The sequence below is a fragment of the Sapajus apella genome, unplaced genomic scaffold (assembly GCF_009761245.1).
Source record: "Sapajus apella isolate SASKATOON/1434 unplaced genomic scaffold, GSC_monkey_1.0 scaffold2, whole genome shotgun sequence".
NCBI classification, from domain to species: Eukaryota; Metazoa; Chordata; class Mammalia; order Primates; family Cebidae; genus Sapajus; species Sapajus apella.
In genome coordinates, this window is record NW_022436942.1 from 70,502,900 (window position 1) to 70,517,050 (window position 14,151).

The window sequence follows — 14,151 nt, forward strand, 5'->3', positions numbered from 1 at the left end:
GCACACAGTATGAGAGTCATTTGTATATGAATTAAATGGGCAAGCATTAAACAAATGAGGATTCTGGAGCTATATAGACATGGGTTAAACTTATGGCTCTGCCATTCGCTAAATCTGTGACCTTTTATTTATTTTTGAAAAGTAGTTTAGCTCTGTTGCCCAGGATGGAGTGCAGTGGTGCGATCTGGGCTCACTACAGCCTCTGCCTGTCGGGTCAAGCAATTCTCCCACCTCAGCCTCCCGAGTAGCTGGGACTACAGGTGTGCACCACCAATCTCCACTAATCTTTTTATTTATAGTAGAGACAGGATTTCACCAAATTTGCCAGGCTGGTCTTGAACTCTTGACCTCAAGTGATCCGTTCTTCTCGGCCTCCCAAAGTGCTGGGATGAAGGCGTGAGCCACCATATCTTGCCTGAGCAGTAGCGCGATCTCGGCTCACAGCAGTCTCAACTTTCCAGGCTCAAGTAATCCTCACCTCAGCTTCCCAAGTAGCTGGGACTACAGGTGCGCGCCACCACGCCCAGCCAATTTTCGTATTTTTTTGCAGAGATGGGATCTCACTATTTTTACCGGGCTGGTCACTAACTCCTGGGCTCAAGTGATTCGCCCGTCTCAGGCTCCCAAGAGAAGTGCTGGGATTTCAGGCGTGCGCCATAGCACTCAGCCCAATTTTTTTTTTTTTTTTTTTTAAGGCAGGGTCTCGCCCTGTCGCCCAGGCGGAAGAGCAGTGGTGTGATCACAACTCACTATAGCCCCGACTTCCCGGGCTCAAGTGATCCTCCCGCCGCAGCCTCCACGCCCAGTTAGTTTTTTTGTAGAGCAGATGAGGTCTCGCTTTGTTGCCCAAGCTGGCCTTGAACTCCTGGGCTCAAGCGATCCTCCTGCCGCAGCCTCCCAAAATGTTGGGATTGTGGGCCTGAGCCACCGCTCCGGGCCTACTATTTTTATCTTATAGAAATAAAAGAACGGAGGAAACTGAGGCTGGGAGACAGTAAGTAATTTCCCTAAGGTTCCACAGCTATTGAGTGGAGCCGCGATTTGTGGAACCAAATGAATGAAATCGATGTGGCAGAGGGCCCGAACGCGCCGGGTCGGTGAAGCGGCGTAGAGGCGGAGCGCGCAGCTCACACCCGGCGGCCGCGGTTTCCAGGAGGAAACGAGGGTGCTTTGGTCACTGCGCGTGGCGCCTCCGCGGAGACCCCGCGCTGCCATTCTCGGCCGTTGCTCAGTCCTCGGCTGACGGGAAGCAGGAAGTGGCGGCGGGCGTCGCGAGCGGTGACATCACGGGGCGACGGCGGCGAAGGGCGGGGGCGGAGGAGGAGCGAGCCGGGCCGGGGGGCGGCTGCACAGTCTCCGGGATCCCCAGGCCTGGAGGGGGGGTCTGTGCACGGCCGGCTGGCTCTGCCTCGCGTCCGGTCCCGAGCGGGCCTCCCTCGGGCCAGCCCGATGTGACCGAGCCCAGTGGAGCCTGAGCAAGCAGCGGGTCCGTCGCGGAGCCGGAGGGCGGGAGGAACATGACATCGCGGAGGTGAGGAGCCCCGAGGGGCCCGGCCCGGGCCTCGGCCCGGCCCCCGTCGCGCTCGGTCAGCCCCGTCCGGAAGGGGGCGCCCCGGCCGGGCTTCGGACTGCCGTCCCGGATCGGGTTGGGGGCAGGTTCCCTTCTCGTCCCCTCGCCCTCCCGGGGCCGGGGGCTGGCCCCGCCGCGCCCCCACCCCTCGGGTCCCCATTCATTTCCTGCCTCCCCGAGTTCCGGCTGCGGCAGCCCAGGGGATGCCCGTCAGGCCCCGGGCAGGTAGAGCCGCCGAAGGAACCACGGGCGCCAGCGGTCCGGCTCAGCGCCGCATTCCTGACCCATTGCCTCATGAGAATTGCCTCATGGTGATTCCGAAATAACCCTGCTCACTTGGGGAGGCTCCTTGGGACATGAGAGCGGAGTTGCGTGGGGCCGGACCCTTAGTGGTCTAGCCGTTTTGGGTCACTGTGCCACTTGCGTGCATTTGGGGACTTTACGCAGGACCCCTGACGCTTTTACATTCCCCTTTGTGTCTTCTTTTTCTCCCACCCCTCACGTGCCAGAAATGGAAAAACTGACTGTATGTGCAGCCACTAGAAGTATTTCCTTCCTCTGCGATCTTCGCTTTGGGAGATGGAAAGGAAGGGAGCCACGTCTCGTTATTTAATCCTTCACTGCAACCGTAAAGTCAGGTTACTTTACTGGTACCCGTTTTATGGATGAGGAAACCGAGGCCCAGAAGTTACGTGCTGTAAATGACAAGATTTGAAACTAAGGAGGATTAGTGAGTTAATGAGATCCTTTGAAAGGTCAGGGTAAATACTACTACTGATAGCTAACATTTGCTTAGTTCTGACGGCCCTATCAGATGGCTATTATCCTCATTGTAAAGATGAGTAAACCGAGATTCAAAGGTTAAGCAAATTGCCTCACAGCAAGTAGGTGGTGGAGACAGAATCCCTACCTTTAATCAGTATGTTGCTTCTATTATTTTGTAACTATTGCTAACCATTTGTAAGCCTTAATTTTGTTGTCAAACAGTAGTATGACCTGTTGTTTTCAGATAATGATCCTGCTATTTCGTATGGTCACTTTATATACTACTCACACTTAAGACCCATTATCTATTCTTTTCCGTGGTTGTTCAATTATGGTCACTGTCTTAGACATTTAAAAAAACGATTCAAGCTATTGGGGCTATTTGAATGAGACTTTTCAGAATATTAGGAATGTCTCCTCCAGACACACCTGCCATATTATTCATACATGGATCTGGAGTTTAAAAAGGGGAGGAAAAAGAAAACTGAGAACTGGTAGGAAGTGAGTGACTTGGACAGGTCTGTTGGCAAGTGTTTACAGATCTGGGTAATATATAACTGCATTTCAACAGAACAGTGTATAGCCTCAAATGTTCTAATTCTTTAGGGAGCTTTTAAATAAAACAGTTGTCTGTTCTTTAATCTGTCAAATAGTCATTGAGCCTTTTGTTCTGGTGTCTGCTCTTCCAGACAAGTAAGGATCTGCTGCTTTGGGAGACAAAAAGAAAGGGGTTTGGGGTTGGGAAAAGGTCTGGGGAGTAATAGACCCTGCATTGTCCAGTTTGTTGGTTTAGAAGCAGAGAAGTGTGGGCATAGTCAAAGCAGCAAGTAAGTGGTAAAGATGACAGTTTGAAAATGGAGCAATGACTTCTCCCCTCCAGCCCTGATATTGTGCACCGCCCAAAAAGCCAGATTATGAACATAATATACATAATTTTGAATGATTTATTTTTTTTGGATTGTGAGTCTGTTTTATTGTGAGCCTTAATAAGGTATAAATGACATATAATAAATTGCATATATTTAAATGTACAATTTCATCAGTTTTGACATACATATACACTTGGGAAACCACCACCACAGTCAAGATAATGAACACATCTACCACCCCTTGTGATTTTGCCTCGTGTTCTTTATAATCCCTCCTTTGTTCTTAGGCAGCCACCGTTCTGCCTTCTGTCACTATATATTAGTTTGCATTTCCTAGAATTTTATTTTTTAAAAATTTTAAAATTGTTTGAATAGAGATGGGATCTCGCTGTGTTGCCCATGGCAGTCTCAAACTCCTTTGTTCAGGTAATCCTCTCACCTTGGCTTCCTGAAGTATTGGGATTATAGGTATGAGCCACCCTTCTCAGCTCCAGAATTTTATTTTATTATTATTGTTTTTATTATGGTTTTTTTGAGATAGAGTTTCACTCTGCTGCCCAGGCTGGAGTGCAGTGGTGCGGTCACTGCAGCCTTGATTTCCTAGGCTCCCTTCCTCAGCTTCCTGATTAGTGGGGCTACAGGTGTGTACCACCACACCTAGCTAATTTTTGTATTTTTTTGTAGAGACAGGGTTTTGCCATGTTGGCCAGGCTGGTCTCAAACTCCTGTGCTCAAGCGATCCTCCTGCCTCGGCCTCCCAAAGTGCTGGGATTACAGGCATGAGCTACTGTGCCCAGCCTTCAAATCATTTTAACCTAGTATTAATTCATTCAATAAGTAGTTTATGAACCAGGCAGGATAAAGCAATAAATTGGGAAATATTGCTATTTTCATGGCTGAGAGAGAGCAGACAAACACATGACTAAATAGAACAATTTTAGGTAGTAATAAATCTAGGATGGAAAAAATCCCATAGAAATGTGAGGATGGGAGAATGCGGTTTGTTTTGATAGGTGATTTAGAGGAGGTGATCGTATGAGCTGACACCTGAATGACAAGTATTAGTCTGAATTTTGTTTTGTTTAATTATCAAAATAACTCCTTTTGGGCTAGACTTTTATATGTATCCAGTAATTAAAATGTACTGATATCTCTCAGCATCATAGGTAGGGAAACTAAGGCATTGAGCAATTAAGTGCTCCTCCCTCAATCGTGTAGCAGTGATAGCACTGGATTTAGAATTTGAGGTTGCTTCTCTGCCCTTCTCTGCCTTTGTGAAACCAACAAAGCTGCCTGTATTTTCCCACTCTTCCTTCAGAATGTGTACCTCCTTTACACCTGCTTTTGTTCCTCTGAAATACATACTCGAGGATGAGCTGAGTGGGGCAGAAAATTGAGCTTGTTCTGAGACCAGAGGCTTTTGGTTTATCTCTTGTGGGTCAGGTACATTTTGTCCTGGGCTCTCCCTGGTGGCCATGTTTGTTTATCTCCTGCGGGAGTAAATAAACTTGCTTTGCTGAAAAATAACAGTTCTGTGTCTTTCCAGTGAAACTGGGATGTCTTTATTAACATAGGTCCTGATGTAAGGCCAAGTTTTTGGTTCGAGTTGCTCAAGTGTAGAGGCCGCTGCTAAGATAACTTACCCCTCTTATCCCTCGTCACTGTGGAGATGGTTATGAGTGGCACATGATGCTGGAAAAGCAGAGCCAACTCGTGTTTGTAATTGTTCCTAGCAGGCTGTGGTGTACTTTGTTAGGCAGCCACAGTACAATAGAGATACTCAGCTTATTCCCCTTTCCTCTGGGAAACACACACCGCACTTGCCATCTAATGCCAATGTTTTTAAGAAAGAGAGGCAAAAAGTGATGTTGGCAGGGTCTCTGGGAGTTGTGGACCCCAACCAAGGGTTAGAGACCCTGAAATGGATTCAGATGCCCTAAAATGCAGCCCAGTTCATTACTATGAATTTTGGAGGATTGTGTGCCTTGAGCAAATGTGTATATATGACGCTCTTTGACAACACTGAAATAGGAAAAATACTATCCATTTTGTGAGGAACATTGAATTTAGAAAGGGAGACTCACTTTTATGCCAGTATCAATTGAATTTGATAAAGCTAGTACCAAAATTAAATTTGATTTTTTTTTTTAAATAGAGCCTTAATCCATCATCCAGGCTGGAGTACAGTGACACAGTCTTGGCCCACTGCAACCTCCACCTTTTGGGTCCAAGCGATTCTTGTGCCTCAGTTTCCTGAGTAGCTGGGATTACAGGCATGTGTCACCACGTCTGGTTAATTTTTGTATTTTTAGTAGAGATGGGGTTTCACCATGTTGGTCAGGCTGGTCTCGAACTCCTGACCTCATGATCCACCTGCCTCAGCCTCCCAAAGTGCTGGGATTACAGGTGTACGCTGCTGTGCCTGGCTACAATGTCTATTTTAAAGATAATGGTTTAAGTTTTTATCATCCCACCGGCCACTCTAATGAAACATCTATCCATACATTGAAGAACTATTTATGGTGGGATTACTATGTGCCAGGCACTGTGCTAGGCATTGGATATTCCAGGTTTTAGGAAATAGCACATGCAAAAGTGCTGAAGTGGGAGACCTTGGAGTGATTGAAGAATAGGAGACAGCACATGTGGGAGCTGTGAGGCTGGGAAGGTGGGAGGTAGGTGGGAATAGACTCCACAGCGATTCTTAATGTCTTTAGTGTCATGTGGACCATGGAGAGAAGTGCAGATTGTATTTTTAGAGCAATGCAAAATCATAGAAGGATGTGATCGGGGAATGGCATGAGCCGATCTATTTAAAAATATTTCTCTGGCTGCTGTGAAGGAAGGATTGTAGGAGGCAGGCGTAGATTCAGGGAGATGAGACAAGTGACGAGAGAGGCTTTGAACTTGGTTATAAGTAGTCTGTGGAAAGTCTTTTTCGGAGGTAGTTTCCGTTTATTGCCCTGTCATCAAAGCAGAGATGCTGACCAATGAAACTCCATGAGAAAATAGTGATTTATAAAGACATAGCTATGCACTACCATTAAAAAGCTGCTTAAAAAAAAGATAAAAAGCCGATTTAACAACCTTTTTTTTTTTTCCAAGATGGGGTCTTACTCTGTCACCCAGGCTGGAGTGCAGTGGCATGGCCTCAGCTCACTGCAACCTCCACCTCTCAGGCTCAAGCGATTCTCCCATCTCAGCCTCCCGAGTGGCTGGGACCAGAGGCAAATGCCACCATGTCTGGCTATTTTTTTTTTTTTTTTGTATTTTTTGCAGACATGGGATTTTGCCATGTTGCCCAGGTTGGTCTCGAACTCCTGAGCTCAGGTGATCCACCCGACTCAGTCTCCAAAGTGCTGGAGATTACAGACATGAGCCTCTGGGCGCTGCCTTACAACTTAATTTTTTTTTTTTTTTTACATTTACAAGGATGTTTATTGCATTGTTGGAGATGACAAAATATTGGAGACAGCTGAAATCAATAGGGGAGCTACTTAAATGAAATACAGTGTAGCATGCATTAGAATACTTTTCAGAAATTTAACTTTTTTGTAGCCTTTTAATTATAATGCTTGTCCCTACTGACACCTTTTTTTTCTGCATGACTTGCTAATTAAATTTTATAGGATATTAAAATTTGGTTAGATTAGAAATGAGGAATATTCTTATAATCTGTAGAAAGTGCCAAACTATAACCTTATTTCCTAAGAACAAATATAATAATTTTTCTGGAGCAGCAGCTAAGAAAGATATAAATTTATATGTGTACAAGAAACTGAAATTAGACTGTATATTTAAAGCTTACAAGTGCAGTTTTGTTACATGAATGTATTGTCCAGCATTGAAGTCTGGGCTTTTAATGTTACCCATCACCTGAATAATGTACATTGTACCCGTTAAGTAATTTCTGATCCCTCACACCCCTTCCACCCTGAAATTAGACTTTGGATCCCTAGTTTAAATTCCACCCTCCTGTTTTTTGAGACAAGGTCTCACTCTCTCACCCAGGTTAGAGTAGAGTGTTGCAATTGCAGCTTACTGTAGCCTCGACCTCCTGGGCTCACGGGATACACCCTCCTCAGCCTCCTTAGTAACTGGAACTGCAGGCATGTACCATCACATTCAGCTAATTTTTGGATATAGAGATAAGGTCTGAACTCCTGGGCCCAAGAGATTCTCCCCAAGTGCTGGGATTGCAGGCATGGGCCACTGTACCCAGCCTCAACCTCTTTACTCAGTATAGCAGCCTTGAGATGAAGTTCCTGAAATTACTAGCCAGCTTGACTGTTTCCCCACATCACTGGGGAGGAGGATGCATAGATAAAATGTTCAGCATCGTATTTTATTTTTGTTTCATCTGCATCCTTTTTTTTTTTTTTTTTGAGTCGGAGTTTCACTCTTGTTACCCAGGCTGGAGTGCAATGGCGCGATCTTGGCTCACCGCAACCTCCGCCTCCTGGGTTCAAGCAATTCTCCTGCCTCAGCCTCCCAAGTAGCTGGGACTACAGGCGTGCGCCACCATGCCCAGCTAATTTTTGTATTTTTAGTAGAGACGGGGTTTCACCATGTTGGCCAGGATGGTCTCGATCTCTTGACCTCATGATCCACCCGCCTCGGCCTCCCAAAGTGCTGGGATTACAAGTGTGAGCCACCGCGCCTGGCCCTCTTATTTTTTATTTTTATTTATTTATTTATTTATTTATTTATTGAGACAGAGTTTTACTCTTGTAACCCAGGCTGGAGTGCAGTGGCACCATCTTGGCTCACCAAAACCTCTGCCTCCCTAATTCAAGTGATGCTCCTGCCTCAACCTTCCAAGTAGCTGGGATTACAGGCGGGATTGCGCACCACCAGGCCTGGCTAATTTTTGTATTTTTAGTAGAGACGGGGTTTCACCATGTTGGCCAGGCTGGTCTTGAACTCCTGAACTCAAGTGATCCATCTGCCTTAGCCTCACAAAGTGCTGGGATTACAGGCATGAGCCACCATACCCAGCCAAAACTCTGTTTTTTAAAAAATTTATTTATTTTATTTTATTTTACTTTTGTTGCTGAGAGATGTAAACTCTTACAGGCAGGAATTACGTCTTCCATTTTTTAAAACCCACTCAACACAGGGCTCATGTGTAATAGGCCCTGGAGCTTATTTCAGATATTGATTTGAGGCTCTTTTTCCCAAGTGCTGGTATGTGTGTGTGTGCGTGTGTGCAGGTAAGTCTTTCTATGAGATGAGTGGTGCCTACCTGGGCTGTAGCTGTATTATGGCATTATGGGTTTTTTTTTTTTAATTTCACTTATTTTTGTAGATACCTACCTGGGCTGTATTATGGCCTTATGTTTTTTTTTTTTTTTTTTTTTTTTTTTTTTAATTTCACTTATTTTTGTAGATATGAGGTCTCACTCTGTTGCTCAGGCTGGTCTTGAACTCTGGTGCTCAACCAATCCTCCCTCCTTGGCCTCCCAGAGTGCTGAGATTACATGTGTGAGCCACCACACCTGGCCAGTGATCCTTAATAAATATAGATAATGGCCGGGTGCTGTGGCTCACACCTGTAATACCAGCACTTTGGGAGCCCAAGGCTGGCAGATCACCTGAGCTCAGGAGTTTGAGACCAGCCTGGGCAACATGGGCAAAACGGTGTCTCTACAAAAAATACAAAATTAGCCAGGCGTGGTGCTGCATGCCTGTAGTCCCAGCCACTTGGGAGGCTGAGACAGGAGAATTGCTTGAACCTGGGAGGTGGAGGTTACAGTGAGCCGAGATCGTGCCATTGAACTCCAGCATGGGTGACAGAGTGAGACCTTGTCTCAAAAAAAAATGTAGATACAGGCCATAGATATAGATATAGATACAAATAATGCCAGATGATGGCTGGTTAGAAGGGATTGTCAGGGGCTGGCAGGTTTTGCAGGTGTTAGAATGAGCAAGATGAGGAGAAAGAGGATGCTTACTTCCCTCTCCTTGTAACTCTTTCTCTACCCCTCCCTGAGTGTGTTTTTTTTTTTTTTTTTGAGACGGAGTTTTCACTCTTGTTGCCCAGGCTGGAGTGCAATGGCGCGATCTTGGCTCACCGCAACCTCGGCTCACCACAACCTCAGCCTCCTGGGTTCAGGCAATTCTCCTGCCTCAGCCTCCTGAGTAGCTGGGATTACAGGCACGCACCACCATGCCCAGCTGATTTTTTGTATTTTTAGTAGAGACAGGGTTTCACTATGTTGACCAGGATGGTCTCGATCTCTTGACCTCGTGATCCACTCGCCTCGGCCTCCCAAAGTGCTGGGATTACAGGCGTGAGCCACCGCGCCCGGCCAGAGTGTGGTTTTTTTTTTTTTTGAGACGGAGTTTCACTCATGTTACCCAGGCTGGAGTGCAACGGCACGATCTCGGCTCACCGCAACCTCCGCCTCCTGGGTTCAGGCAATTCTCCTGCCTCAGCCTCCTGAGTAGCTGGGATTACAGGCACATGCCACCATGCCCAGCTGATTTTTTGTATTTTGAGTAGAGACGGGGTTTCACCATGTTGACCAGGATGGTCTCGATCTCTTGATCTTGTGATCCACCCACCTCGGCCTCCCAAAGTGCTGGGATTACAGGCTTGAGCCACCGCGCCCGGCTCAGAGTGTGTTTTTTAAAGACAAGGTCTCACTCTGCAAACTGGATTGCAGTAATGCAATCATAGCTCATTGAAGCTCAAACTCCTTGGCTTAAGCGATCCTCTTGCCTCAGTCTCCTGAGTAACTGGGGCCACGGGTGCATACAACTATGCCTGGCGAAGTTTTTCATTTTTTATAGAAATGGAGTCTTGCTGTGTTGCCCAGGCTGGTCTTGCACTCCTGGTTTCAAGTGATTCTCTTGCCTCAGTTTCCCAAAGTGTTGTCATTATAGGCATGATCCACTGTGCCTAGCCCATCAGTGTCTTTTTTTTTTTTTTTTTTGAGACAGAGTTTTGCTCTTGTTACCCAGGCTGGAGTGCAATGGTGCGATCTTGGCTCACCGCAACCTCTGTCTCCTGGGTTCAAGCAATTCTCCTGCCTCAGCCTCCCAAGTAGCTGGGACTACAGGCGTGCGCCACCATGCCCAGCTAATTTTTGTATTTTTAGTAGAGACGGGGTTTCACCGTGTTGACCAGGATGGTCTTGATCTCTTGACCTCGTGATCCACCTGTCTCGGCCTCCCAAATTGCTGGGATTACAGGCGTGAGCCACCGCGCCCGGCCCCATCAGTGTCTTTTTATCCTTTACTCCTGTCAAAATTAATTCACTCAGCAGCCACTGAACAAGTGCCTACTATATACATAGTGAGGACTGGAAATTTATTTGTCTCTTCTCATCTTGTCTGGACCCTCTGTATTAATTGTAATTAATCTGTATTAATTGTAATAAACATGTTGATAAACTCAAATGAGGCCATACTGATTTGCCATTTCCTCTCCTTCCAGGTTATATAGATGCACTTACGTTGCAGGTTTCATTTGTTGGTTTGGTTTAAATTAAATCCTATTGTGTCAAATTATGCTAGGTGTGAGTTGGGGGGGTTCATGATGTGTGTTGTCTTTTTTTTTTTTTGCCTCACTAATATTACAAGTGTTTATAACCCTTGAGGCTGGCCCTATATATAAAGATTTTTATTAATTCCAATGTTCTTTATCTTCCTTTTATAAGTTTTCGGGGTCGAATTAACTAACTGCATCTTACTAGTGATAAGCAAGTTGCAAATCGCAAAATCGTTACACGTATTAAACCTGTAACTGGCAAGCATTTTTCGTAATTGTGAATGCTTTTTGAAAAAAAAAAAAAAAAAAAGCTATGGAATGAAAGTTTAAAATCTACTGAAGCTCAAGTAGATGGTGGAGTAGCCATTTCAATTTCTAACTATGTATTATTTGAAATAATGTGGAGAAATCTCCAGAGCCGTGAAGAAATATATGAAAAAACAGTGTAACTTAAATGACATACATGTCACAGTTGCCTTGTGAAACTAACATAATTATGCATGAGAAGTATCTATCCTGCATAACATCCACCAATAATAATAATGATAATAATAGTGAAAACTAATGTTTATTAAGTCCTGTCTCCAGCCACTGTGCTAAATACTGGTTACTACGTTTCCCCAAAAATATTATTCTCATCTGTTTGTTCTTATGTTCTTAATAACAGGATAGCATAATTATAAGTTGTAAATGAAATGATACAGTTTATTTAATAAAAGGATAAAGGAGAAAACCACCTACCTTATCCTCTGTTGCTGATCTAGCTGGTAGATGTAGGTGGTGTTTATCTGGTTTCACCTTTGGCATTTGAAACTGCTTTGTTTTTTTTTTTTTAAGTGACAGGGTGGGCCAGGCTCAGTGGCTCACACCTGTAATCCCAGCACTTTGGGAGGCCAAGGTGGGAGGATCACCTGAGGTCAGGACTTCGAGACCAGCCTGACCAATATGGTGAAACCCCATCTCTACTAAAAATAGAAAAATTAGCGGGGTGTGGTGGCGCGTGCCCGTAATCCCAGCAATTCGGGAGGTTGAGATAGGAGAATTGCTTGAATCTGGGAGGCAGAGGTTGCAATGAGCTGAGATTGCACCATTGCACTCCAGCCTGGACAACAAGAGGGAAACGTCTGGGAAAAAAAAAAGCCAAAACAAACAAAAAAACAAAAACAAAACAGAAACGAAATAGACATGTCCTTTGCCCTCATAGAACTGCCAGTCTAGCCTTCAACCTGACGATTGTAGAAAGGTGGGATTAGATGCTATGTTGCTATGTTGAGTGACATCCCTGAGAAGCAGGGGGTGTATTGAGAAGGTACGACGGGGGATCTGACTGTGGGACTGCTAGAGGGAAAAGCACATGTAAAGGCCGCATGTAGCACATTGGAGGAAATCGGAGAACTGATCAGAGAACCAGAGTCATCTAGGGACCACACCGTGCAGGGCCCCGTTAAGATCTGTGACTTTATTCTAAATGTTTTCTTCTGGCTAACATCTAAATTTCTAGTTCCAAAGGTGAAACTCCAAGGGCGGGTTCTGTGCTAAGCATTTTGGATGTATTAACTTATTTCCACCACACAACATTGCTGTGAATTAAGATTGTTTCTAAGCATGGCAAGAAACCCAGAAGTCATAATGGAAAAATCTGATAAATTTAACCATGCCAATATGAACCTTTGTAGGAAAAAAAAATACCACAGACTAAACGGGGAGGGGAAAGGAGACAAATATTTGCAACACACACATTAAAGGGTAATTTTCTAGTTATATCAAGAGCTCTTATAAATCAGTAAAAAAAAAAAAATCCAATAGGAAATGAGCAATGACAAACTGACAACTCATGGAAAAGGAAAAACAAGTGGCTTGAAAACATGAAAAAGTGCTCAGTCTCACAAAGAAATGCAAACTAACATGATACCATTTTCCATTAATCAGATAGACAAAGATGAAAGAGTTTGGTAATATATGTAGTATTGACACAAGTGAGGGAAAACAGGGGATTTCACACTCTATGGCTGTCCAAACCAGTACCTTATTTTGAGGGCAGTTTGACAATATTTGTCAAAATAAAAAAATTATATATTGTCGTGTGCCACATGATGGTTCAGTTGATGATGGACGGCATACACAATGGTGGTCCCATAGGAATATAATGGGCCAGGCACAGTGGCGCTCACTTGTAATCCCAGCACTTTGGGAGGCCGAAGTGGGCGGATCACCTGAGGTCAGGAGTTTGAGACCAGCCTGGCTAACATGGTGAAACCCTGTTTTTACTAAAAAAATACAAAAAAATTAGTTGGGTGTGGTGGCGGGTGCCTGTAATTTCAGCTCCTCAGGAGACTAAGGCAGGAGAATCGCTTGTACGTGGGAGGCGGAGGTTGCAGTTGAGCTGAAATTGGGCCACTGCACTCCAGTCTGGATGACGGGGAGAGACTTCATCTCAAAAAAAAAAAAAAAAAAAAAAAAAAGATTATAATGGAGCTGTCCTGTATAGACGTACCATTTTAACTTTTTTTTTTGATAGAGTCTCACTCTTTTGTCCAGGCTGGAGTGCAGTGGCACAATCTTGGCTCACTGCAGTCTTTACCTCCCAGGCTCAAGCAATTCTTATGCCTCAGACTCCCAAGTAGCTGGGATTACAGGTACACACCACCATGCCCAATTAATTTTTGTATCTTTAGTAGAGATGGGGTTTCTTCATGCTGCCCCCCAGGCTGGTCTGGAACTCGTGGCCTCAAGTGACCCACCTGCCTTGGCCTCCGAAAATGCTGTTGCCCAGGCTGGAGCTCTGTGGCACAGTCACAGCTCACTGCAACCCGACGTCCTAGGCCCAAGCAATCCTTCCACCTCAGCCTCCCAAGTAACTGGGACTACAGGTGTGTGGCATCAATGCCCCACCAATTTTTAAATTTTTTGTAGAGATGGGGTCTCCCTATGTTAAACTCCTGGCCTCAAGCAGTCCTCCCACCTTAGCCTCCCAAAGTGCTGAGATTACAGGTGTGAGCCACCTCACCCCTCCCTGTACAAAGATCTTCATAAAAGCAGTTAATAATAGTATGTTTGAGGTTGCCATCACAGGGGTTAGGTCAAGGATCAATGTAAGAAATTCTTTCAGAATCTATTTTTGAAAAAGAAGAGATGACAGTGGTGACAGTCAGAGAACAGATAAACAGATTATGGGGGCACAGGCTATATAATCAGTGTTTAAAATGAAGCAGCTGAGCCTGTGGCATTTCATTTAATGCAGACTAATAGAGCAACAGCCAGAAAATCTTCACTTTCCGTCGAAGAGAGGCAAAAGTTATTTTCCCTTCAATAGCCTGGTAACTGTAGGATTAAGGTTTTTTATTTATTTATTTATTTTGAAATACTACCCTATAGCTACCAGTATAATTTAAAAATAATTAGAATCCTATTAGAATAAGAAACAGGTGTCTGCGTGAAGTAGACAGTAACTG

The 14,151-nt window shown here is 44.9% G+C and overlaps 1 protein-coding gene across 4 annotated transcripts in view; it reads left to right on the forward strand.

Annotated features, from left to right (window-relative positions):
- Positions 1-1,307: 1,307 nt before the first annotated feature.
- The window catches only part of PTPN11 (protein tyrosine phosphatase non-receptor type 11), a 97,418-nt gene continuing 84,574 nt past the window's right edge, over positions 1,308-14,151 (forward strand). For 2 of the 4 annotated variants that reach the window (XM_032240238.1, XM_032240256.1), the window contains exon 1: positions 1,308-1,531. In XM_032240238.1, coding sequence (XP_032096129.1) covers positions 1,518-1,531 — 14 coding nt within the window. In that variant the 5' untranslated portion in view covers positions 1,308-1,517. The remainder of the gene's footprint in view (positions 1,532-14,151) is intronic. The other 2 variants (XM_032240266.1, XM_032240245.1) reach the window with 1 other exon arrangement.